The sequence below is a fragment of the Notechis scutatus genome, chromosome 2 (assembly GCF_049901735.1).
Source record: "Notechis scutatus isolate UNSWTSFEM ecotype Mainland chromosome 2, rNotScu1.2, whole genome shotgun sequence".
NCBI classification, from domain to species: domain Eukaryota; kingdom Metazoa; phylum Chordata; class Lepidosauria; order Squamata; family Elapidae; genus Notechis; species Notechis scutatus.
In genome coordinates, this window is record NC_142010.1 from 154,972,939 (window position 1) to 154,999,180 (window position 26,242).

The following is a 26,242-nucleotide window of genomic DNA, read 5'->3' on the forward strand; positions in this document are numbered from 1 at the left end:
TTTGTTAAGTGAATCACTGCAGCTGTTAAATTAGTGTTAAGTGAATCTGGCTTCCCCGTTGACTTTGTTTATCAGAAGGTTGCTAAAGGAGAACACATGGCCCTGGGACCCTGCAAACATCATAAATATGAACCAGCTGTCAAGCATCCAAATGTAAATCATGTGACCATGGGGATGCTGCAATGGTCATAAGTGTGAAAAATGTTCATATGTCACTTTTTTCACTGCCCTTGTAACTTCAAACGGTCACTAAGTAAACTGTTGAGGAGTACCAGTATTAAAAACCAACTGTTGAGGTAATTCCCCGTTGGGAGAATGAGCGCATACAGGGAGACATATTGAGAGTAGTGTTTGAATAATACACACACAGCACACAAATACACTGTACAGTAAATGTAGGGTTTTACTTCCAGAAACGGTTTAAGCAAAGTCCAAACAAGCAATCCAAAGTCATTCACAGGTAAGATCAGTCAGTTTTTAGTCCAGATATAGTCCAATAACAAAGTCCAGTGCCAAAAACAGTTCAGTATCAGACTTACATCAAATCCAAGAATATCAGTCAATTAGAAGAACGCAATACTTTCCAACAGAAGGAAACAGAGATTCACTGAGACACACTCTCTTCTGAGACTAAGACTAAGACAACCCAGGTTTCTGGCTCCATGTTATGGCCATCTGAGAAACCACACCCAATTACCATTTTTTTCATTTTCTTAAAGATACAATTTTAAAATGTTTATCCTGGTTTATATATTTTCAGTCCAAATAGCTGTTAGGTGGCTTACATTCCTAACACCCACAACTGACTGGGTTTAAAGTGAAAACACCCAACTGTGAGCTAAATGAAAAGGGATTAAAGTTGTAGGCAAGGCCGGGAATATTAAAATCGATAGTAGCTGTCAAAGCCTACACCAACATGCTGTATTTTTACTTCTTTTAATTTAATTTCTCTTACATTAATAGAAATTAATGTTGTGAAGGTTTTCAAATAACAATCCTTTCTTTTAAGTGAACATAATATTGCTGTTTGGGGAGAATGCAATAAATGGTCGTATTTTTTTTGCCTGTGTGGAATGGTACACCAAATTTCAAAGAATCTAGTTCTGTATAATAAATACCCCTTGCAGGTTATGTGTATAAATCAACAATTCTTCTCGTTGTCTTCAGCTAAGAGATGCCAAGGTCAGGTTGTTCCATGTATGAGGGGGGCAAATATAGCAGGTTTCATTCATGGGTGTGTATGTAAACCTCAACATGCTCACGATGGCCTACAAATCCTGAATCTGATACAACCAGAAGGGTCTGGGAAGTCACAGCTATATCTGCACAGGACTGTACAAATGACAATTAAATTTGACTGGAGCAAGAGAGCGAGGCTTAAAAGGTATAAATGTCCAGTCACCAGAGCTGCTCATTCCCAAGGAAGTCTCACAGAAGGCCGCTCCACCCTGCAGCCCAAGTTGCTTGTCTCTCATCTCTCTTGATTGTTTCTCCAACCAGTTTCGGAAATTATTTTCCAGATTGCAGCAACTTGGCAAAGAATCCAGGACAGGGGTGTCAAACTCAAGGCCTGTGGGCTGAATCTGGCCCACAGAGTGCTTAGATCTGGCCTGCAGGGCTGTCCTGGAAACAGTGAAGGATTGGCCCAAAGTGCCTCTGCCAATGAAAACGGCGCAGCCCTCCCCCCAGCCCCCCCAGGCCACCACAAGTGCCCCCGACACGAGTGACATCAAGCTGGCCATGCCCTCTGGTCATGCCCCCTCCAGCCTTCCTGAGGTCAAACACAAGCCTTATGTGGCCCTCAATGAAATCAACTTTGACATCCCTGACTCCTGGCATCCCATGACTGATTGGTCACTGCTTCTTCCCCTTCCCACCCATGCAGGGAAGGCAAACTTGGCTGACTAGCTCTGGTGAGGTTGTGTCTACCAATACCTGGCCTTTTGTCTCAGGGATTGTTCCCTTCTCACTCATTCCCTCTCTTTTGCCTTCCTTTCCCAAAAATTTATACATGTGGGTGCTTTCATCCCTCCTTTGGTTCTAACATAAAACTTTCATTCCCCTCCCCCACCCACCCCTGATAGTATCATTGCAATTCCAATGATATAATAATGAATGCAGCGGGGTTCTTCTTTCCCATTTCCTTCATAGGTTCATGGAAAATCTGATGCAAGGAAGAACCGGATAGATCGGTCTCACAGAAACAAAGCAGCAGTTATCCAACATGATCGCTTGAAAATGTTGTCAAAAACAAAAGAGCAGGAAGGGAACAGGGCGATCTTAACAGCATTATGGGCCCCGGGCAAAGCAGTGTACTGGGGCCCCTATGATAACCTGTTCTCAGGAATAAAAATGTAAATGATCAATAAAATTAAACATATATTTATTTTATTGGCACTTCCAACAAAATTAGTGTTATTTAATAAAATAACACCTATTAATTTTAAAATGCAGTAAAATTTAATAAATATGTTGCTGTATTTATATGATACAAGGTGCATTGAAGGGTTAATATACACATATTAGTGGGGGGGGGGCTATGCTCATTGGGCCCATGGGCAAGTGCCCATCAGGCCCATGCATTAAGGCAGTCAGTCCTGGAAGGGAAACTTTGTAGTACTGTAGGCAGGGTGTGGGAAAGCAAAGAGTGCATGCTTCATCCAGCCTGGACACAAACCCAAACAGGTGCAAACTGGGAAATGTCAGGGTGAATGGAGTGATAAGAGTCTGGCATTGATGGTTCACAGGCTTAACAGATCACCATTGGGTTAAGCAGAAGATTATTTAAGGAAAAGTAATTGGCAATTGGCAGACAACATAGCAGCCAGACTGCCCAGGAGTAGAGTGCTGCCCAAGCAGAACAAAGCATAGGAACCATCCACCATTGTGAGGGTCTTAAGATGACTCAGATCAGAAAACAGTAATTACCTTTTTTGAATTGAAGCTGGGAAGAAATTGGTGTGGGGCGTATTTGCAAAATGATGGGAGTAGAAGTAGGAGGACAACATCATCTGTTCCTGCATTCAAGAAGTGGCAAGCAGCAAGTTGCTGATGGGCCAAGAAGTAGGTGCAGTGCTAACCAGGATTATTGATAGAGGAAAAGGCAGATCAGGTGTAGGAACATTGGCAACTGGATATCTTTGTACAGGTAGTTACAACAGTTTCTTAGTGACCAGTTCAAAGTTACCATGACATTGTAAAATATCACTTACAAATGTTTTTTTATAGTTATGACCTTTCTAGCATCCCTATAATCATGTGATCAAAATTCAGATTTTTTTTTGCAACTGGTTCATGTTTATGACCTTTGCTGTGTCCCAGGGTCATGCGATCACCTTTTGTGACCTTCTGACAAGAAAGTTAATGGGGGAGCCAGATTCACTTAGCAACCTGGTTACTAACTTATCAACTGCAGCGATTCACTTAACAATAGTGGCAAGAAAGGTTGTAAAATGGGACAAAACTCACTTAACAAATGTCTCACTTAACAATAAAAATTGCGGGGGTCAATTGTGGTCATAATCTGAGACTACCCGAATTCCCTTTATATCTCAGTTTGTTAGGAGAGGGATTCCTTGACCGTCTCAATGATGATAACAATTATGATGATGTTATCCATTTCTTGATGGCAGTGGGGAGCTGGCGGGAAATCAAGAAACCTTGTTTTCATGATCAAGGAAAAATGTGGAGATCTTCCAAACTTGTGCTGTTTGGCAAACTAACATCCTGTTTCTCAGGTTCTGAGAATACCTTTATTGTTTGGTGAGGTGATTAAGGTGCTGCTGGCCTAGAAACCAGGTTACTGTGAGTCCTAGTCCTTCCTTAGGCATGAAAACTGACTGGGTAACTTTAAGCCAGTTATTCTTTCTCAGCCCAACTCACCTCACAGGACTGTTGTTGTGGAGAAAATAAGAGGAGGAAAGAGTATTAGGTATGCTCTCTGCCTTGAGTTACTTATAAAAATCATAAATGTGAGACAGAAAACAAATAAACGATGAACCAGAAGAACATTGGAAAAAGGAGTTTGTTTGGTTTGATTTAGTCTTCATCAGCTATCGTAACAGATCGGTGGGGTCAGATCAGCTGTACTGGGAAACCTCCATAAATTGTTGCTACAATACTGTATTGTCGTATATAATTTGTGTATGTGTGAATTTTTCAATACTGTAAAAATGAACAAACAAAAATTGCAAAGTAAGAAAAAAGCATAAAGAAAGTAATTAGAAAAAATATACAATTATGCCTTCTGCTCTCTTCTTTATTGAGCAGTTATCATCTTAAATATCCTGTCTGTGCCATTTTAATCCCAAAATTGTTGTCATCTTAATGAATTCTAGACTTGTTTGTAGTCACTTTGGAGTTTTCTGATATCTTACAAGAAAGCTAATTTCCAGAAATCAATGCTTTACATTAGAATACACCAGAGGTTGTATTCAGCAGGTTCTGACCAGTTCTGGAGAACCGGTAGTGAAAATTTTGAGTAATCCAGCAAATACCACCTCTGACTGGAGATTTAATTGTCACTTGCCTCACAAGGTGTCAGCAAAGGGTCAGGAAGACACTGTTGCTATGCCCATGTTAGGTTGCAGTTACTCTTGGGACCTTTGAATTAAATTGATTAAATTGTCCACAAGAGTTGCAAAAGGGGTCATCAATGGATAAACACTCTGGTCAATCTTGAGAGACTTTGTAAAAAAAAATCATAGCAAAAGGCAAGATGCTGTTTAAATCATTGCTAGATTAAGTGTCTCTCTTCAGGGGGAAGGAATGTGCCCATTGCTCTGGAGATGGCTCTGGCCGGAAGAATTTTTATAACCGTGGCCTCTTTATTGCTTTGCCAGAGGAGCAGAGGAAGATCAGCTTTGTTTTACTGACAAACATATAGGTATGATTTCTCAGAGTCTCTCACTGCATTTGTAGAAGGTTTAAAGACAGGTTTGATTTTCCTTTGAGAGCTGGGAAATATCTGACTTCTCCTTGTTATGCAAATGGAGTCTTTGAGATAGCAGGAAGACAAATTGAGCAAAGAAGAGGGGGTGGGTGGGTAGTCCTCTTTGTTTGTAACATGTGGGGGAATTCCAACCCCTCCCACCATCCAACCAGCATGTAAAAAATTCCGATGTTCACAGAGAGAGAGAGAGAGACAATGGGAAATGCAGGTTTAGATTAACATTGCATATTCACTCCTGGCTTCAATATTACTTTGCTTTATCAGAAATCCAAATTAACAATCTTTATACTGATGGGGTTCAGGAATTCAAATTTTAATCATCTTTTACTTTTCTGCCTTCTGCACAGAGGTGGATTTGAAGCTGTACAGATGCAGATAGATAACTCAAGAAGACGTCCATAACAAATTACATTCATTGGTTCATCAGGCATCCTCATAGCTCACATTTGTGATGAAGTTCTTCTTTAATGACCAATCCTTTGTATATCTGCCTTGTAGTAAAAGATGGTTATCTCCTAACCCATCTCATAGTGATAGAAAGCAGTTCCCATGAGTTAGAGAGTTCAGGCAAAAGTGAGGGAAACTCCCCCAACCCATCGAGGGTCAAATTAGTGACCAATCAGGATTACAGATGTGACCACGTGACATGAACTACATTTCCCAGGATACCTTTAACTACATTTACCATGATGCATTCCCTTAAGGGGACAGCTCATAATTCCTAAGTAACTATCCAATTCCCATAGACTGTCTGGGACAGCAGATTGAGCAATTATCATCTTAAATATCCTGTCTGTGCCATTTTAATCCCCAAATTGTTGTCATCTTAATGAATTCTAGACTTGTTTGTAGTCACTTTGGAGTTTTCTGATATCTTACAAGAAAGCTAATTTCCAGAATTCAATGCTTTACATTAGAATACACCAGAGGTGGTATTCAGCACGTTCTGACCAGTTCTGGAGAACCGGTAGTGGAAATCTTGAGTAATCCAGCAAATACCACCTCTTACTGGAGATTTTACAGTCTCCTTCCCCTGCCATGCCCACCAAGCCACACCCAACAGAACCGGTACTAAAAAAAAAATTGAATCCCACCACTGGAATGCATTTTCTGATTGCCTTTGTAGCACAGCGAGTGGTGGGTTTAACTTTCCTTCCACAATCTGAGCATAGTTGAAACTGTGGGTTAGCTGAAACTGCAAAGACTGAGCACCTTTGGCTGAGGGCAAAGATACCAACTGACAGACATAACTCAGGAATGAGCTGCAGAGACTTTGGACACTGTAGTGCACATCCCTCCCTCCCCTCCCCTTGAAAAGATGTTATTGATTTCTATGGAAGAAATAGACCTGCTAATACTTGAAAGGAAATACCTTTCTGTTCAAAGACTCCTCAGAAAGTGCTGCAGCTATAAAATATATAATTAATAATAAAATATGTGTTATTAAGAGTAGGGTTAACACAGGTTGGTTAACACCCAGTATTTGTTATTAATGCAAAGAGCTTCTCCTTCAGAGTTGTCTTTCTAGGAACTCAAAAGCTGGGGGCCTTATCTTCTCCTAACAGGAAGAAGTTTTGCCTGCCTGACTTTTATTACCACTAGCAGCAGAAACCTCATTGACTGGAGAAAGCTTGTAGCAAGACAACAGCACCAACCACACGGAGACCACATTGTCTTCTTCAGGTGCTCTTCCTCCTTTGAGCCACTTCTGCCACCAGGTAAGTGATTAAAACCTCCTGAATCTCTTTATCATCTCAATATGGGGAGGACATCAAAACCTTCACTTCACAGGGAATCAGCCAAATGGGTGTAGACTGGCAAAAAGGTGGAGAATGGACTATGGGAGCAAAGTAGAAAGATGCTTTGAGCAGACTTGTTTTTTCAAGCTTCCTTCACTTCAGGAAGGCTTTGATGAGGAGAAAATTTATTTTTTTATTTATTTGATTTGTCAATCGCTTACAAGATAATAGGTATAAGTATAAACATAGTTATGAATACATGAAATGGATACATGTAAAAAAAATAAAAAGAAACAATAGGACAGAGACGTTAGGCACGTTGGTGCGCTTATGCACGCCCCCTACAGGCCTCTTAGGAAAGGGGTGAGGTCAATAGTAGACAGTCTAAGGTTAAAGTTTTTGGAGTTTCGGGAAGAAACGACAGAGTCAGGTAGAGTGTTCCAGACATTGACCACTCTGTTGCTGAAGTCGTATTTCCTGCAATCAAGTTTAGTGTGGTTAACCTTGAGTTTGTATATATTGTGTGCTCCTGTATTGTTATAGTTGAAGCTGAAGTATTCATTGACTGGTAGGACATTGCAATGTATGATTTTATATACTATACTTAGATCGGACCGAAGGCGGCATAGTTCTAGGTTTTCTAGGTCTAGAGTTTCAAGTCTGGTGGCATAAGATATTCTGCAACGAGTAGAGGAGTGAAATATTTCACTCTTCTTGTGAAATATTTCTGGACTTTCTCAACTGTGTTAATATCAGATACGTAATGTGGGTTCCAGACTGATGAGCTGTATTCAAGTATTGGTCTAGCAAATGTTTTGTATGCTCTAGTTAATAGTGTGATATTACCAAAGAAAAATCTACGTAAGGTTAGGTTAACAACCCTTAATGCCTTTTTGGCTATGTACTTACAGTGGTCTCTAGCACTTAGATCATTAGACATGATCCAAGGTCCTTGACAGAGTTTGGATCATCAACAAGGACTTGACTATTCAGCTTGTATTTTATTTTCTGTTGTTTTTTTTGTCAATATGTAAGACAGAGCATTTATTTGTTTAGATTTGAAGTTGCCATTTGTTTGACCATTCTGATACATAGTCAAGGTCTTTTTGAAGGGTAGCAGCATTTTTTGTGGTGTTGAACAGCTTTACATCATCAATGAAGAGAATGCAGTTGCTCTTAATATGAATACATAAAATAAAATTGTCCTGAATTTCTTGTCACAAAGCAAGGAAGAAAAGGGGGAGATTTATGAGAAGAAAAAGCAGCTCTAGAGGATGTAAGAAAACCCAAGAAGCACTTGGAGCAGAGGTTGCAAATTGATTTTCAGAAAAAAAACACCTCCTAGCAAATTGTAAAACAGTTAGAAACAGTAAAAACAAAAATCACAAAAGATAAGGAAAGACCCATTTTTTAACATGCTTCATGGCATAAGAAGAACACACAAAAAAGCAAAAAAATCCACATTCAAACATTACAGCACTGAAGCATGTGAAGAAGAAATCAGAACATCTACACTGACAAATAAAACCAGCAACAGCAACAGATTAAAACTGTTCCAAGACTTGCAGCAAGTCTTCAGCTTGCAAGGAAAAATTAACTGGAAGAACAAAAGCCCAACCCAATATCACCAAAAGAAGAACAAATGGTGGGGGGAACCATGTAACTAAAATATTTCATTTGCATGTTGGAATATAGGGGAACATTCAGGGCCGGTTATCTTGCATTCATGTTTTCTAGACCAAGGGTCTCCAACCTGGCCAACTTTAAGCCTGGAGGACTTCAACTCTGGGAGTTGAAGTCATCCAGGCTTAAAGTTGCCAAGGTTGGAGACCCCTGTTCTAGACAGCATATCAAGGAAGATTTCAAATACTTCTCTACATGCCAAAAGATGTGGGCGCTCCTAGGCTACAAGAATGGACTCTTGGGTCCTGGAGTCAGAGGTTGACACTTAGCTTGGTCTTCACTTCGCAGTTGTCCCTGATGATTTATTCTGGGGTGATCTTTGAAGGAGATATTTTCTAAGTCAATGAGCTACTTCTTTTCCTTTCTTTTTTAGTGATGGAGGTGAAAACCTGGAAGCACTTCACTGCCTTTCTGTGTTGCACTGGATTCCTCCTGGCCCTTTCAAGTAAGTGTCCTGAAGCTGGAACCCAGGCAGAATTTAATCTCCATTCTGGACTTTGTATTCACCTTGAAGGTCTTTGCTTGGCTTTCCAAACTGTGACTCACCATGTGCTTTAATGCTACAGCATCTGTTGTGACATTCAACAGGCTAGTGAAACACAAGCATTATATTCCAACCTATGTGCAAGAGTCAGTTTGGGAAATACTCCCTTGCTTTCATTTTTTGAACTGTCCATATGTGAATAATTGAGTCTTTAACTTAACAACATGAAACCTGGATCTCGTTTCAAGATGGACTACAGCAAAAGGCTTTCTTAGTGGTAGCACAAAAATTAAGTATTAATTTTAATTTTTTCCAAGTATTGAATTTTGGTTATACTTTTAATTTTAGCTGATTTCTGTGCATACATATGTCCAGGTTTCCTTGGCTATGGTCTTAAGCATACATTTTCTTTCAATGTATGTTTATTATATGTTTGTATATTTTTCATTTCATTTCATGAGCTGCCAATATATAAGTATTGTAAATATGATGTGCCTGGGAAGAATCTTCAGAAACTATAAAGTAGAGAAATGCATTATTAGCAATAATACTAAAGGTATAAGTCTTGCTATCTATCTTCTGCACAAATGGAAGGTTCAGATATTAGCATCACAGTGTGAATAAATAAATTATAAGATTGGATTAATTAGGGTATAAACTAATTATAAATGATAAAATGATATTTTTCAATAAAAAAGAGTCTTTTCCATCTAGCATCCCATCTCTCTGGTTTGAGACAAGAAAACTAAGCATGCTTCAACCCTCTCTGGCTCCTTTCCGTTTCAGAAGAAGGTTGCCTTGGCTACTTCTAATCTATACAGCTCAGAAAATATCCAGAGACGGAGTGTTTTGCATTCAGGCCATTATCAGGACCAACAGAAACTACCCTCATGCAGGTTGAAATAACACATTTCCCAACCATACTATGTAAAGATTAGATGTCATAAATTCACACTGCAAACATGGATGCTGTATGCGAGCTCAAGAAATTTAACACAAGTTCTTGATTTTGTCCTTGCCATGGCATGCCTGTGAGACAGAACTATCAACAGAAGGAATAGAAGTTGTCTTTGGAAGTTGTGGGAGCTTCATCACTGGAAGGTTTCCAAAAGAGACTGGACAGCTGTTTGTCAGAAATGGTGTTGGGTCTCCTGCTTGGGCGCGGGGGTTGGATTAGATCCCTTCCAACTCTGTTAATCTGTTTGTACAATAGTAATGGGCCCAAGATCATGAAGATCTTGGAACAGTACTGATGTTAAATCAGGAAAGTTAAATTGGTTCTCTCTGGATTTCAGCATGTTCAGTAGTCAAGGGTGATAGGATTTGTCTTCCAGTTTACCTTCCCATAGAAGAGCACGGGGGGCAACATTTTCTGGTTCTTTCCATCTCTGGCAAGGGGAAACAAGTGAGCAACCCAGAGTGACCAAAAGTCAGGAGTCTAGTAGCACCTTTTGCAACATTTTGTTTAAAAGATATACAGTAGCTGTTATGAACTGCATCTCACTTCCTCATCTGCATAGAGTGGCCACTGGCTAAGTCTAAATCTTGCCTCAAAGATTTAAATTGGGGTGAAAAGGGGAGGGGAAGAGGGGGTGGTTATAAGATGCAGGCTACATATGAGACTGATTACAAGTACCTTATCAATTAATAGTTGTCATGTGTTAAAATGCCATTGTGTTTGTTGAGATTTATTTTTTTTGAAATCTTCCCTTCTTAGAGTTGAGAGAGAATGACTGGCTGCAGGACATCCAAAGGATTTCATGCCTAAGGCGGGACTAGAACTCACAGCTCCCAGTTTCTAGCCTGGTGTCTTAACCACTATTGTTCTGCACTGAATAGGAAAATAGAAAAACACAAAAAGAAGCCACTACTAAGCACAAGTAGACAGAGATAAAAACATTATGGGAAAACAATTTTTCCTGCATCTGTCTTAGTCAAATGTGATTTTTTTTGTTTAGCTTTTCTGGACTTTTCTGCGAAGTTTTTCCTGTTTATCCTATATAGAATCCAGAAGGGCATTGCTGGCAGATGATGGGGTATGTCACTTTAGAGTGTGCTTGTTGGAGCTGGTGATGGAGCCATTGGTATTTGTGGGAGCAAATCTGGATTTGTGGCAGGGTCAGGTTCCTGTTTTAGCATCATTGTCCTGTTATTTCTTATTGCTTGTGAGAATATGCTTCACGATGGATGGATGCTTATTTAAAATATAGGTAAATAAAATATATCCTGTACTTGAGAAAATGAAGTGTCACTGTCCATTATTGGCTTGAGCTTATTAATAATCTTTTGTGTGATTGAGCTGTGAGCTATAAGTGACAATGGTATTCTGTTCTGTTTTTGTGGTCTGTCTTTTAATAGATCTTCCCTGAGAACCAATCAGGTTCTATTGATTTGCCTGTTGATCTTCTTTGGAAGATACATTCAGCCTCCTGAGTGTCTGGTTTAATTCCACCACTTGAGCATGACCTTCAGGTGGACCAGAACAGATGCCATTGTAGTGTAGCGCCTGGATGTAGATGAGAGGGTGGCTTGATTATGTGCTCTGGGTGGAAGCTAGAAGCATGCTGTATATTGCCTAGGTGTCCATTGGTGTGATTTTACTGTGACATTAAGGAAGTGGACCAGTGGTGGGATTCGAATTTTTTTACTATCAGTTTTGTGGGCATGGCTTGGTGGGCGTGGTGTGGCTTGGTGGGTGGGGCATGGCTTGGTGGATGTGGCAGGGGAAGGATATACTGCAAAATCTCCATTCCCTCCTCACCCTGCTAACCTGCTTTTCAGCTCCATTATCCTGTGCAGGGAAACAAAAAAAGACCCAGGTGATTAGCTGGGACTCTGGTCAGCTGAGACTCGGGAGGCAGCGAATAGATGGGGATGGGGCCAGTCAGAGGTGGTATTTGCCAGTTCTCCGAACTACTCAAAATTTCCGCTACCGCTTCTCCAAAACCTGTCAGAACTGGCTGAATGCCACCTCTGAAGTGGACTTGTTTTGTAGATTCATTGATGATGGGATGGAAGCTGTTGAGGTATTGATGGAATTTGTGGAGAAATTCTTTTTTATGAGTCCAGATGGTGAAAACTGCCATGAATCTCAAGTAAAGGAGCCAAAGTGGCACAGTGGTTAGAATGCAGTACTGCAGGCTACTTCTGCTGATCACCAGGTGTGAGCAGTTTGGCAGTTCGTGTCTCACTGGCTCAAGGTTGATTCAGCCTTCCATCCTTCCGAGGTCAGTAAAATGAGGACCCAGATTGTTGGGGACAATATGCTGACCCTATAAACCGCTTAGAGAGGGCTGTAAAGCACTGTGAAGCGGTATATAAGTCTTAGTGCTGTTGCTATTGCTAAAGAAGGGGATAAGAGTTAAGAAAATATAATTCTAGATCAGCTGTGAAAAATGACATATGGAGGAGGCATTTGTGTGCCTTTTAATAAACATTTAATAAGAAAAATGTGATTGGTTGATTATTTTATTTTTTTGCTATGATAGACAAACAGCTAATTTACTGAGGGATAAAATTATGTATATGCTTCTGAAACAGGTGGCAATCCGAACATTTAACAACAACAATTTAACAAGTATTTTAGAAGTTCAGTAATAAGAGTTAACCTCCTGGTGCAAAATTTTACAAACATCTTTCTGGATGTCACGGTAGAAGCAGGTTACTATAATAACGTCCTTTTCTGAATTTTTCATGGTGATATTGGTGAGCAAGATCTCAGCTGATTGTGTGAGAGATTTAAATACTTTGGACAAAATCAGAAGAAAATGACAGTATCTTGTTATTTCCTGTTCTTGACACATGTGTTTTTTCCTTGTGTTTTCAGAGGCTCAGGAGAAAGACCCAATAGAGCCCTTGAGAAAAGCTGTGGTGAAATTTGGACACTTCTTTGTGCTGAATTGCACAACGAACAGCAGCAGCATCAGTAGCTGTGATATTCAGGAGAGGTCTTCTGAAACCTATGATTATAATGACATCGGCCCCACCTGGAAAACTTTCACTTTCATTGTCGTTTACTGGTCACTCCGTGCATCATGTGTTGTGACCTGTAATAATGAACCCAGGTCTTGGGAAACAATTGTCACAGTTTACCGTAAGTTAAATTCAGCTATGAAAGTCTAATTTTTTAATGTTGCCTACTGTGAAGGATCCTTACTGCAGTTCGGTGGAAGAGAGGAAGGAATTCTCCCTTCTTTGGGATCAGGCGCTCAAATTCAACAAGATCAGAAAAGAAAATGGGGGCTCAGGAAGCCAAAAGGCAAACCTGAGAGTACAAATCTGCCTGATATAGAGGAAGATTTATAGCAGGCATGTCAAACTCGATTTCATTGAGGGCTATATCAGGGTTGTGTTTGACCTTGAGGGGCCGGGGTGGGTGTGGCCAGGGTGGGCGTGGCCAGCTCAACATCACTCATGTCGGGGGCACCTGTGGTGGCTCTAGTGCTCTGCCAGCAGGCTCCTGAGCTCTGTTTTTGACCATGATGGCCTCCTGCAACCTTCTGCCAGGGAAAATGGAGCTCCGTTTTCACTGGCAGAGGCACCACAGGCTGGTCCTTTGCTGTTTCCAGGGTGGCCCCACGGCCAGGTCTAAACACACTGCGGGCCGAATGCAACCAGCGGGCCTTGAGTTTGACACGCCTGATTTATAATGTCCAGAAGAAGTCCCCAGGCATCTTGTAGGAACTTCCCCCCTCACAATTGCAGCAAAGTTTTAGATTTCCCCCCCACCCTGGAAAAACTACACTTTGTCCCACTTCACCTTCTGACAACAGCTGAAGAGGTTTTTATGCAATTAGGCCTTGAAATCCTTTATAATTTCTTTTAAATTTGCTTTTGGCATTAAACTTCTTTGCCACTGTCATCCCACTGACGGAGAAAAGTCATTCGAGGTTCCAATGTAATGTCAAGCATCTGTTTCAAAATCAACGCTTGACTGCTGAAGCTTAATCTTAGTAGTCCGTGGTTATCTGGCACTTAGAAGTATCTAGTGTTCACTCTAGTTACAATAAAAATTATATACTAAAATGGCCCCAAAGTGTGCCAGTAAAATGAAACAATAGAACTTGGTTTAGCTAGATGATTTGTTTCTGCCTTAGGTTAGTAAAGAAAGTGTTAACTGTTTCGCAGTTACAGTATCTCAGCCAGTGAAGTCCCTCCCTCTAGAAACCTTTTCAGTCATGTCTGGGCACATAGAGGAAAAGTTTGTGAGATTCGCTAAACCAGGCATGGGCGTGGCCAGTGCGTGACGCATCGGGCCTGCAGGCCGGGAGTTTGACGGCCCTGTTCTGCAGCAACAACAGCAGGCGGCCTGGGCTAGAAGGAAAATATTGGCCATCATTGCTGGATGCTCTTCTCACTTCCCTCTTCCTTCCTCCTTAAGAAGGGATGAGAAGAGAGAGCAGACAAATCCTGCAACTGTACATATTAGCTAATGTAATAAATCTACCCCTTTTCTGCGGTTAGCAGAATATGGCTGGCCACTTTCACTGTTTTGCAGAGCTTAAGTTGCTTTTAAAGAATGCAGCCACCAATGCTTTACTCCAGGGGTGTCCAACCTTGGCAACTTTAAGACTTGTGGACTTCAACTCCCAGAATTCCTCAGCCAGCAAAGTCTTAAAGTTGTCACCCCTCCAAGTTCTCCAACACTTACTTTTGCTGAGAAATCACTTTCCACCAGTCTGCAGGGAGATCCACTTAATTTTTTTCAAATGGGAGAAGGAAGCCTTTAGTGGGTGATAGAGAAGGACAGACGGCCAAATATAGACATATACAGGTAATGCTCAACTTACAACCACAATTGAGCCCAAAACTTGTGTTAAGTGAGAAATTTGTTAAGTAAGTTTGCTCCATTTTACGACTTTTTGCGCTTCATTTGTTAAGTGAATCACTGCAGTCATTAAATCAGTAACACGGTTGTTAAGTGAATCTGCTTTCCTAATTGATCTTACCTGTCAGAAGGTCACAAAAGGGGATCACACAACTCTGGGACACTGCAACCCACATAAATGTGAGTCAGTTGTCAATCATCCGAATATAAATCCCGTGACCATGGGGGGGGGGGCGAGGGAATGCTGCAAAGGTCATAAGTGTGAAAAACGATCATCAGTCACTTTTTTCAGTGCCGTAACTTCAAACGGTCACTAAATGAACTGTTGTAGGTCAAGGACTTCCTGTATTCTATCCCAGATGTGCTTTGGAAATCTTTTTGCTGAACTGCAATGGAATTAAGTCCAGAAAAGCCAGGATTTTACTCATCATCACATTGAAGATGTTTGGCTATATCTTATTCTATTACAGAACCTCCAGAGAAGATTGAGCTGGATCCATTACCAGAAATGGAAGTGGGCAAGCAGTATAATTTGACATGCCGGGTTTTTGGTGTAGCCCCCATCCGGGACCTCACCGTGACCTTGCTGAAAGGGGAAGAACAACTTCTGGTAAAGACCTTTAAGGATCATACTGACCCTGAGGCTGGTGCTGTTGTGGTGAACCATCACATGATAGCTCAGAAAGACGACTACAGCAAGACAATCACCTGCCAAACATCCCTGAATCTGGGACCAACAGGACCACTCCTGGAAAACACCTCCCACAGCATATCATTGTGGATTTTGGGTAAGATCCCATCCATTGCTCCAGTTCTGATTTACTTCACTCTGTAGTTACAGAGTATAATAATCCCCCCCTCCGGTGGGGTGGATGGGTGTGCATGAGGGAGAAAAGGTCTTCCCCCTTTTTAATTCATCCCTCTATTTTGATTATCTTTGCATAGATTTTGGCGAACTCCCATTCACTTCCTTTAAAGCAGGTCTTTCCAACTTGCCTTTCTTGAGACTCAGGCCATGTCAATGTCCTATAGTGACCGCCCTGCAGAATAGCAGCAGTTAAGGTCAGACAGAGAAACATGCAAGACCAGGGCAAAAAAAAAAAAATGAGAAGCAACTGGAACTTGAGGAAATTTAACTTAATTAGAGTTAATAAAGTCTCATCATCCTTTAATAACTTCCTGTTATTTCACATTAAAGTTAGATGGCAACTTTTAGAAGGGCCTGTGGACTGCTCTGGAGAGGCTAGGAGCTTCTGTGGTGCAGTGGTTAGAGTGCAGTTCTGCAAGCTACTTCTGCAGCCAATTGCCTACAATTTGGCAGATCGAATCCCACCAGGCTCAAGGTTGACTCAGCCTTCCATCCTTCTGAGGTGGGTAAAATGAGGACCCAGATTGTTGGGTGCAATATGCTGACTCTGTAAACCGCTTAGAGAGGACTATAAAGAAGCACTATAAAGCAGTATATAAGTCTAATTAATATTGCTATAGGCAGCCCTGGGGCCCCAATCCTCCTCTGCTATGAAGACAACTGCAGCAGTCAAAGGTCTAAACCAGGGGTGTCCAACCTTGGCAACTTTAAGACTTGTGGACTTCAACTCCCAGAACTCTGGGAGTTGAAGTCCACAAGTCTTAAAGTTGCCAAGGTTGGACACCCCTGGTCTAAACAAAAACTGTAACAAAAGGAAAGAGGTCATCACAGTCCCAATTTTAAGGCATAATCAGGGTGCTGATGGCAACATCTTTCCAAAACTAGTGCTGTGGGAAATGAAGAATTAGCAGGAAAAAGAGGAGGGAGGGAATTAGCAGGAAAAAGAGGATGTGACCAGGTGAGGAGGGAGGGAGGAAAAACAAGGAAGAATTTTTTTTTTCTTATCCCCTGCAGTAGGGGAAAGAAGCATGTTTCAGTCTATATGTTCAGGGATGGTAGAACCCTCACCCCCTACTTGCACTGTACTTCACTTCACTTGCAGCAATAATGATAATAACAATATAAAAGAATTTCAGGTTTAAGAATCAAATACTTTTGAAAATGCAGGAGGGCATTTTTATAAACTTAACACTTAACCTGCAGCTGAGCCTGGAATTTCCATTGTAAGTCATTGAGGTCAGTAAGTGGGTCACCATGCAACTGACTCAATTTTGTGACATGATAATGTGACCATGGCACATTGCTACTGGTCGTACCTTAGATGCAAGCTGGTTGCCAAACTCCTGAAATGTGACCAGGTGACTGCGGGCTGGGGAAATGCAGCAGGTGTAACTTTGAAGATGGGTTGTAAATAACTTCTAGGGTTTTGTTGTAATTTTTGAATAGTCATTAAGTGCCTGGTCATTGTGTGAGGACTGACTCTACATCTAATGCAGTAAATAACAGTAACTCAAAAACCCTTTAACAAGGTTTTCCTTCGTTGCAAATGCTCCAAAGCACCCAAATTTACTTCTCCACACCACACTGCCACAGGGGCTGTTGAAAGAGGCTGATAGTTCAGTGGCAAACCCAGCAAAATGTTTTTTGGAAAGATTTTGGATTTTTAGAAGAGAGTGCCAGAAGTCTCCCTCTCCTTCCCCACCAAATGTTATGGAGAATGGTCGTGGTTATTTCTCCTGCTGGTAGGTGACTTTGTCTGCAGAAAGAAAGGAAAGTTGAAGAAACCACTGCTCACTCTCCTGAAAGATTCCTGCACTAAATCTATAAGGACAGCTATGCTTCCGGGCCTTTTTGATCTGTATCAGTGTAATTCGTGATGCCGCTTTTCTGTTGCACTCAAGGATGTGCAAGACATATACTTTAGTATGGCCATAGGTTGTTGGCTATTGTCTTCAACATTTGTAAGAGTCAGGAGAAAGGAAGAGTGAGTAGCAAGAAGAGGAAGCTGTCAGTTGATTTATGAGTCCACCATCCAGCTTGTCCAGTGCAAAAAGCAACATCCTCTTGCCCTTTTAATTATGTCCTGCAAAAGATGAAAACAGACTTTTAAATCAGCATCTCTCCCCTCCCCAACACACACAGAGACTTTAGCAGCCTCTCCTGAGTAGCTATTTTCTTCTAGCTTAGGATGGAGGGCTAGAATCTCCTAAAACACTACATATACATTCTGTATGTGCTCTAAAAAGAGCATTGAAAGGACAATTCTTATATCCTCTTATATTAGCATTCATTCATTTATATCTTGCCTTTCATTAAGAGGCATAATGCTCCTCCTACTTTTTCCCATAACAACACTTGAGTAGGTTGGGCTGAGAGAAGGTGACTGGCCTAAAGTCACCCTGAAAGGTTCCAAAGCTAGCTGTGGAGTAAAATATAGGTCTTTCTGCCTCTAACCCAGCATTTTAAGCACACTGCATTCCTTCCTACGACTGGAAAAAGAGCATCATGTTTTATACAAAGGCCATGTTTACAAGCAGTTAACTCAATTTTAACACCCTGAAGCATAAACTAACTATAAATGTTGGGTTTACACATGACACACTAAAGTATAAATAGGTTGGCGAGCTTGCAGTTCAGTGTGTAGTTGAAATACAGTAAAGGATAGACATCTGTGATCAGATGAATTAAAATACTTTGGTGGGAAAACATTTCACAAAAATATGTTCTAGAAGGATGATTCATCAAAGATGTTGCTACTTTAAAAAGGAGCAGAGCAGTGGTTGAGGGGTGAAAGTAGGTTTTCAATACAATTTCTGCTGTCAAATTAAGGATGATTTATTGTTCCTTAGATAAGATTAGAAATTAAGATTGGAAATGGTTGGGCATTTAATGTCCATTTCGGCGTAGAATTTCATGACCAAATGGCAAATGTTGCCTTATGAGCCAAAATGTTCTAAGATGTCAAAATAGTCTGTTAAGAAACACTATTACAAAATTGGTCCTGAAGAATCAATCATCCTGCTAAATAGATCCACAAAGATAAAATAGCAATCAATTCCTAATTTGTTTAGATTATCTAACGTAACCAAGTGCATACAGTATGTTCTTGTGTTAGATACCTGAATATCCCAGAAGAAAAAGCCTATCAGCCATCATATAAAATACCAGCACTTCTAAAACCGTCTATCATTTGAACTATTACTTAGGTATTCACTGCTGTAGTCTGATTAATGCTGTAAACTTGGAATTTAAGGGCTACTAAAAAAAAGTCTTTTTTTAATAGCCCCTCAATTTTCCACGTAGAGTATGTGGTGATGATTCAAGGAGATCCAGTCTGTTTAAACCACAGCCCTACTTCCAATTCCTTGACTGAACAGGAATCTGAAGAAATGTCTGAGTTTTTAAGATTTCTAAGGGGTGGTGGTAGCAATGTCCAAATTTGGCAGATAGAGGAAATCTTTCTCCTTGAAGCAGGTCAATGAGGAGTTGTGAAGGAACCCTGGAAGAGCTTGGACCCCTCCAGCTATTGGCAGGAGAGCAAGGAAGAGAAATATTCCATCTCTCTCAGAGAAGAAATCCAGCCATTCAGTCCAGTTAATGTTGTCTTTCTTTGGCCACATATGATGCCATTACAGCAGGGGCCTACAACCTTGGCCACTTTAAGCCTGGAGGACTTCAACTCCCAGAATTCCCCAGCCAGCTTTGCTGGCTGGGGAATTCTGGGAGTTGAAGTCCTCCAGGCTTAAAGTGGCCAAGGTTGTAGGCCCCTGCATTACAGGACCTGTTGATAAAATGACCCTGGAACTCCAGAAGCTGTCCCCAAGCCAGAGCTGGGCCTATAACCTGATATGCCACATAATAAGAATGTATCCCTGCCTTAACCTTGTGGTGACCTTTTTTAAAGGGTCAAAGATGGTGGGTACGCCAAGTTTTACAAACTGTACTTGGGTTGAAACAGAAAACTATACGGTCACTCTCCCTGTCACCCTCCAGCCAGAGGACCATGGTTATTGTCATGCAGCAGTGCATTTCAGCCTACAGGAACCAGTCTATCAAGCCAAATCCTCAGAAGTTTCACTCAAGACTGCTGATAAGTTCACCTTCACTGAACAGACATGCCAGAACCTTGTCTCATTGCAGAAATGTAGCAACAGCTTCCATTCTCTAGGGATGATCAAATAGCGTACTTCCCTGCCGCCCTTGTTATTATAAAAACGTATAAATGGTGAACAGCCAGTTCAGACATATTTCAGAGAGAGTGGGAAGGGGGGGGGCAGATGTTTGCTATAGTATTTTTCTTTTGAACTGCATTAACTCTTTCTCCATTTTTTAAAAAGGAATGCATACACAATTGCATGCATGTTTAGGATCAGAGAAGCAGTTCTGATTCACTATGACATGTTAAGTGAACTTCACATGTCAGAATCCATATGCTCGATTTTTGTGTGTGTGTGTGCCCAGTCAGTTTGGGATAAGACTGCTGCTCCTGTTGGGTGCCACTTGGCCCTAGGCCTCAAGTGAGGATAAAACATAGACAATGGGCTGGGGAAGAAAAAGGTTGTAACACCAGAATTGTATGACTGTCAAGAGCATTTTTTCTACGGCATTTGGATTCGTTCTGGATGCTTCATTTTTGGAGGTTTTCGAGAAAAGACTAAACAACCAGGGGTGGAATAAGGACCCCTGTCTATGGCAGGGGTTTGATCTAAAAGACCCCCAAGATCCCTTCCAACCCTATGATTCGATGATAGAACTCAGAATACCATCAAGGGAAGACTGATTAGTGTTTAAAAACAAAATGCCAAGATTTTAAACCAGGGTCTGCCCAAAAGCATCTCTCTTACCCACAAGTACAACAGAAGGCTTTATTATAAGTATGCAGAAAAAGCATGTGATTGCTCAGATAGGAGAGAAAAGGACTCCGTGCATGCTCAGATACTTTTCTTTATTATATAATATGAAGAGAGACCACATCATAATGTTGAGGTTGCCAGCCACCAGTGGTGGGATTCAAAATTTTTTACTACCGGTTCTGCGGGCATGGCTTGGTGGGTGTGATGTGGCTTGGTAGGCGTGGCTTGGTGGGCATGGCAGGGGAAGGATATACTGCAAAATCTCCATTTCCAACCCACTCCAGGGGAAGGATACTGTAAAATCCCCATTCCCTGCCCACCCCACTAACCTGCTTTCCAGCTCCATCCTCCTGTGCAGGGCAACAAAAGAAGACCCAGCCGATCAGCTGGGACTTAGGAGGCAGATGGGGGGTTGGGCCAGTCAGAGGTGGTATTCCAAACTACTCAAAATTTCCGCTAACGGTTTTCCAGAACCAATCAGAACCAGCTGAATACCACCTCTGCCAGCCACCTATGAAACATACCATTCTAGACCTCCTCCACGTAACAATTCCTGCTTGTTTAGTTATTCTTAGTTAGAAAGTTACTTTAATTAAATGAGTTTCATCAACTCATTTTTAAAATAAGAACTAATCTTTCCTACCCTGTTCTTCAGCTGATACATGTCTGAAATAAAAGCGACATATTAAGTTATCTTCCATGTCACAGATGGACTATAATGCCTTTATTTACTATTTCATAATATTTCTACTGTGCATATCCCTTCAATTAATGTCACCAAGACTGGTACGGTAGATAATATAAGCAATAACATAGAGAAACAAAACAAAATGGCAGAAAAATAGAAGTTGAGACTGGAAGAATCTTAACTTGGAGAGGAAGTGAGTCCACAAATGGGAAATAGTACAATGAAAAGCATATTAACTCGAGTCCATGAATGCTGTCCTCCCCCACAAGGAAACATTTGCAAACCCCTCCCAAAAAAAACTGGATATATTCCTCCTGAGAAAAATCTCTTTATCTGTTCCCAATTTAATTTAATTTATATAATTAATTCAAATTATTTTATTCAACTGAGGCACAACCCAATTCTGAACACTGGGTGGCTCACAATCTAACAAAAATAAAATAATAAAATATAATACAATTAAAAAAACAAATCCAAACAAACATAAACAAGGGGTTAAAGGATTATAGTGAATAATCTGAACTGCGGCTATTGGCAACCAGGGCTGGACTTGAGGAAAACACCCAGCTTTCAAGTCAATGCTTAGACATATCAAAGAAGAATCGTATTCAGCATTCTATCAAGAGAATCAGGAAACTAAATTTTTAAATGACACTTTTCTTGAGGGAAAAAAGAAAATTATGCCTTGTGAGTAAAACACATTTTCCTCCTTGTAAAACTCAAACTTTTTTTGTGGTCCCTCATATGTCCAGATTATTAGCAGACCCATATTTTATCAACCCACTTATTTCCCTCAAATCTTTAGCTTAATCAGCTAAGGATTATCCAAATTTACATGAAATGAAACATGTAAAGCTGTGGCCATTGCAGTCACCCAAGATTTAGTGTAGGGTTGTCTTTATGCAAATTTTTCCTTTGCTGTTGAGTTATAAATTCAGTCTAAAATGAACAAATAATTGCTAATATACCGAAATATTATTTCTTGAAACTTAAGAGGTCTGAAATTTTTAATATGTTAAATTTGTACTAATTCAATGGCAGAAAAAATTTATTTTTGTGTGAACATATGTAAAATGCAATATCCCATCTGATTGCTATTTCTGTTAGTTGAGTTTACATTTCAGCTTACAACATAACTGTAAGCTGGTGGTGGGATATAAACAAATAATAGATACTTATACCCTCAGATGCCATCTGCTCTTCAGAGTCAGTTTCAGATCATATTAATGTAATATTCTGCTTGGAAAATATGAAGGCAGCTGGTTCTTTGTCACATGTGAAGTACGGCTATGCTTATTAATGTTTAGTTTGATTTGGAGAATTTGTAGTTATTTTATAATATAAAGTAGCATAATAGCCTTATTAATGCAGTTGGGTGATACATTGAATTCTCTTTGCAAAATTCACCCACCCTAAAATATCTAAATATTTTGACAATAATGTTGTGATGTTTCATTCTCCTTTTCCAATTGTCCTTCTATTTGATTTTCAGAATCCTATTTGGCTATCATTGTAGCTGTTACTGCTGTTGCTGCTTTGCTAGTCTCTGTGCTGGTTGTTTTTCTCATCTTCATCGTTAAACGTTGTATTAATTAATGCAATGGAAAGGGCAACTCAATAATATATATCATTTGAGAAGAGTGATCAAAGTAGAAGTTCCATTTCACAAACATCTCATTTGCAAGGAATGTGTCATGACACAATAATGAATCACTTTGTATACAGAAAGAATATTAAAAACTCACAATATGATATCCAGGGTTCATCTTGAGTCTGTGGAAATTGGAATCAAGAAAATGTATCCCACTCTAACACTCTTCTTCCTGCTTGAAATGTCCCCTTACAAGGCACTAAAGCTGCAATGATTGGCTGGTGAGTTGGATTCTCATCAATTCATAGCCTGAAAGACTGCTTAAATTTGAGGATTTTTTTTGATAATTGTAACATGAGCAATGATCATTTATATATTTTTACAAGGACCATATTTTCTAGAAGATGCACATGTGAAAGGAATGCCAACAATCATGTATGATAAATTCATTCTTTTAATAAACTGACAGAGCAATATTATATTCATGTAAATTCACTTTCTCTTCCCATAGTATATATATAATATCACAGATGAAGTGAATAATGCATTTATTAGCAATACAACAGCTCTGTAATTATAACACTTTGAGAGCAAGCAATGAAATACAAATGTATACAAAATTGGGGACATTTGCTGCAAAAAAGTCCCAGGAAAGTGGAGCATCAGGACATAAATTAGCACAATGAAATCAATGCCCATTTTGTATCCAACAATACTAATATTCTACATTTCCAGGTATTCAGAATATTTTTTTTCAGTATCTAGCCACAGAAATTTAATTGAACAGGACAATAGCCCAAACCTGAATACCTGAAAACTGGTCTTAAGGAGGAATGAGAATGTACAGCAATAATTTAGTGCATCAGGGAATAAGAATTTATGACAGCCAAGTAGACCAGAGATAAGAAGAAAAACAATATATGCCACAAAAATTATAACTGTAAGAATAGCATCATGGTACATATTGTAAATGCAACACAACACCACTGTTATAAAGACTACCTTACACCCACACTGTGTATGGTAGTCTTTCCACCAACAAGTTGCTTTCTCATTCTAACTAGTTAAAGAAACATAGCCCTTAGGAGAGTTATTCCTGAAATTGTATCTTCCAATGGTTGTTTAGCATAACCTCAAGGGTTTTACATACCAGGGCAGTCTATAAAGGAGTGAACAATTGCTCTTGGACTGCAAAGTAAAACAAGAGAAGAAAGAATTTTATTCAGCTTCTTGTGTTGTACACGGACAACCCCTGAAAGGCTGAAGAATTCCTGCAGAACTTTTCTGCAGAACTTGGGAGGGAAGGCCTGGGGAATAAAGGCTATTATTCAGTAGATGATAACGCGAAGATAAGCAACTGATTAAAATGCTTCTTCAAATAAAATGTCATGATTGCTGGTTAAAAACAAGAATGAATATTGTTCTGTACAGTCATTTACATACTCGTAAGCCCCACGTTGCGATTGGCTAAAGCGCGCGGCGACCGGATTGGTCGAGTGAGCCGCACTGATTGGCCCGTTGCGAATCCCCCGCGATTGGTGGAAACTAATCGCGGGAGATTCGAAGCGGTGCCATTGGCCGCAGCCGCCGCGGCTTGGGAATAAAAAGCCGCAGTTTTTCCCTCCAAAGCCAAGCTGTACCCGGAGCACAATAAAGAGCTGAAACCAGTCACTGACTCCGAGCTTCCTTCCTGCGACGGACACGACAAATATAGACAGAGATAATCTGAAGGGAAATGAAGAGAGAGAAAATGTGCATTATTTAGTGCAAGCACAGAAGTATACCCATCTGAAAAAGTGTGAGAGCTCAATATGACGATTTCTACCAGAGTTACCTGGGATTCATGGTGGCCATGTGCAGCAAGCTACATTAAAGATACAGAGACTCAGCCAGGGATTCAGGGCAGCAGCCTTTCTTTGACAAAAGATTTCTGCCCCAGGCTTCACCGGCAACCATGAAGAATCAGCACCGTGGAATATAACAAAACAAGGGCCATGAGGGAGGAAGACACTGCTTTAGAAAAATCTTCAAAACAAGCCGAACTAGCAAACAAATACAAACCTACCCCATGTTATTCTGTTTTTAAAAGTGTGCCAAACACCTACAGTGGATTTTTTTAAAATTGTGATTTCTTAATCATACCCAACAAAAGTATGTATGTGTATAACTGGATGACAACATGAAATAAAAATTAATTGCTGCCCAAAACACCGAAAACCTATATTACAAATAAAACAAGTTTTAAAATCTGATAAACTATTCATATCGTCTTCCTTGCTCTTTTGTCCAAAATTACTACCACCAAAAGTAAAAGCACACCCAAACTTAACACAAACATTTCAGCAAACCACAGCTTGGGGAGGGGGGGGGATGAGGGGGTGAAGCTGTCTCAAAGTCACCCAGTGAGCTCCATTGATTGAGTGGAGCCTTGAACCCAGGTTTTCCCAAAGTCCAGCACCTTAACTGCTGCAAAACAAAATATGTACTTTCTCCTTTTCTCCTAGAGGTTTTTTTTTTTTTAACATTCTCATATAACAGCTTTTTAAATCAAATCAAGTAATTGTTGATGGAAATTCTTGCTGTAGAAAGTTTTCCTGTTGAACTTTCACTGGGAGGAAGTTTTTCCCAACCATTTGGCTGCAATCTGCTTACTGCTGATAGAAAACTCTGCTCTACCTTCCGCATGCCAACCCTTTCAGGAATTTGAAAACTATTATTGAATTTCCTTTTAGCTTAAGCATATATTTATTGAATGTATGAACACAGTTCTGCACTGCACTGCTTCAGTTGGGATGGGCGGTCTTTCAGCTGGCAAGGTTTCCAGTTTATCCAAGAGCTTTATTTACACCGTGGTGGAGTCTAGACCTAACATTGGGGCAAAGAGGTGCTCATGATCACCAAAAGCAGTGGCTTGGTTTCAAAGGCAAAAAAGGTGCTTCACAGCTTCTATAGGATTCAGGTAAAGAGGTGTTTGGTGTAAGGATGCCCCCAAATAGCCCCAGTAATACCGACCTACAAGTGTTACAAATTATAAAACATCCAGAGAACCTATAATGTTTTGTAAAATGACATTGCTGATTTTTGGGTGCACAATGAGGAGGGGCTTTTTGTGGTTACACAAGGCTTATATAGGGATCCTATGAAGTTTGCATGGGAATCAAATGCAGTTGGAATTCTAAGATTATAGGATCGTTCTTTACTTTGGTCACCTTACTTTATTTTGGCTTTGGAACAATTAATCAGTGGAGCAGCTTGTCTTCAAAAGTTGTGTGGGTTCCATCACTGGAGGTTCTTAAGAAGAGGTTGGAAAACCACTTGTCTGAAATGATATAACATCTCCTGCTTGAGCCAGGGGTTGCACTAGATGACTAGAAGATCCCCAAGGTCCCTTCCAACTCTGTTTTTTGTTATAATAGAAAAGGGAATAATTTACTTTGGATTAGTTGTGTCTGTAGACTCAGGCACTTATTCCTTCTCTTCTGTTCTTGTTGTTCCCACCTGTCATCTTAACTGGTGTATCATTTTAAGGTTTTCATGATTCTTTGGGAAGGATGTTCC

General features: G+C 40.3%; 1 protein-coding gene across 1 annotated transcript; it reads left to right on the forward strand.

Moving 5' to 3' along the window:
• Positions 1-6,556: 6,556 nt before the first annotated feature.
• Positions 6,557-22,845, forward strand: ICAM4 (intercellular adhesion molecule 4 (Landsteiner-Wiener blood group)). Its single transcript, XM_087956915.1, has 5 exons — positions 6,557-6,669; positions 8,747-8,818; positions 12,684-12,950; positions 15,155-15,472; positions 22,586-22,845. Exons 2-5 carry the CDS (start codon positions 8,749-8,751, stop codon positions 22,687-22,689), a joined length of 759 nt encoding a protein of 252 aa, XP_087813041.1. The 5' UTR covers positions 6,557-6,669; positions 8,747-8,748; the 3' UTR covers positions 22,690-22,845.
• The last annotated feature ends 3,397 nt before the right edge of the window (positions 22,846-26,242 follow it).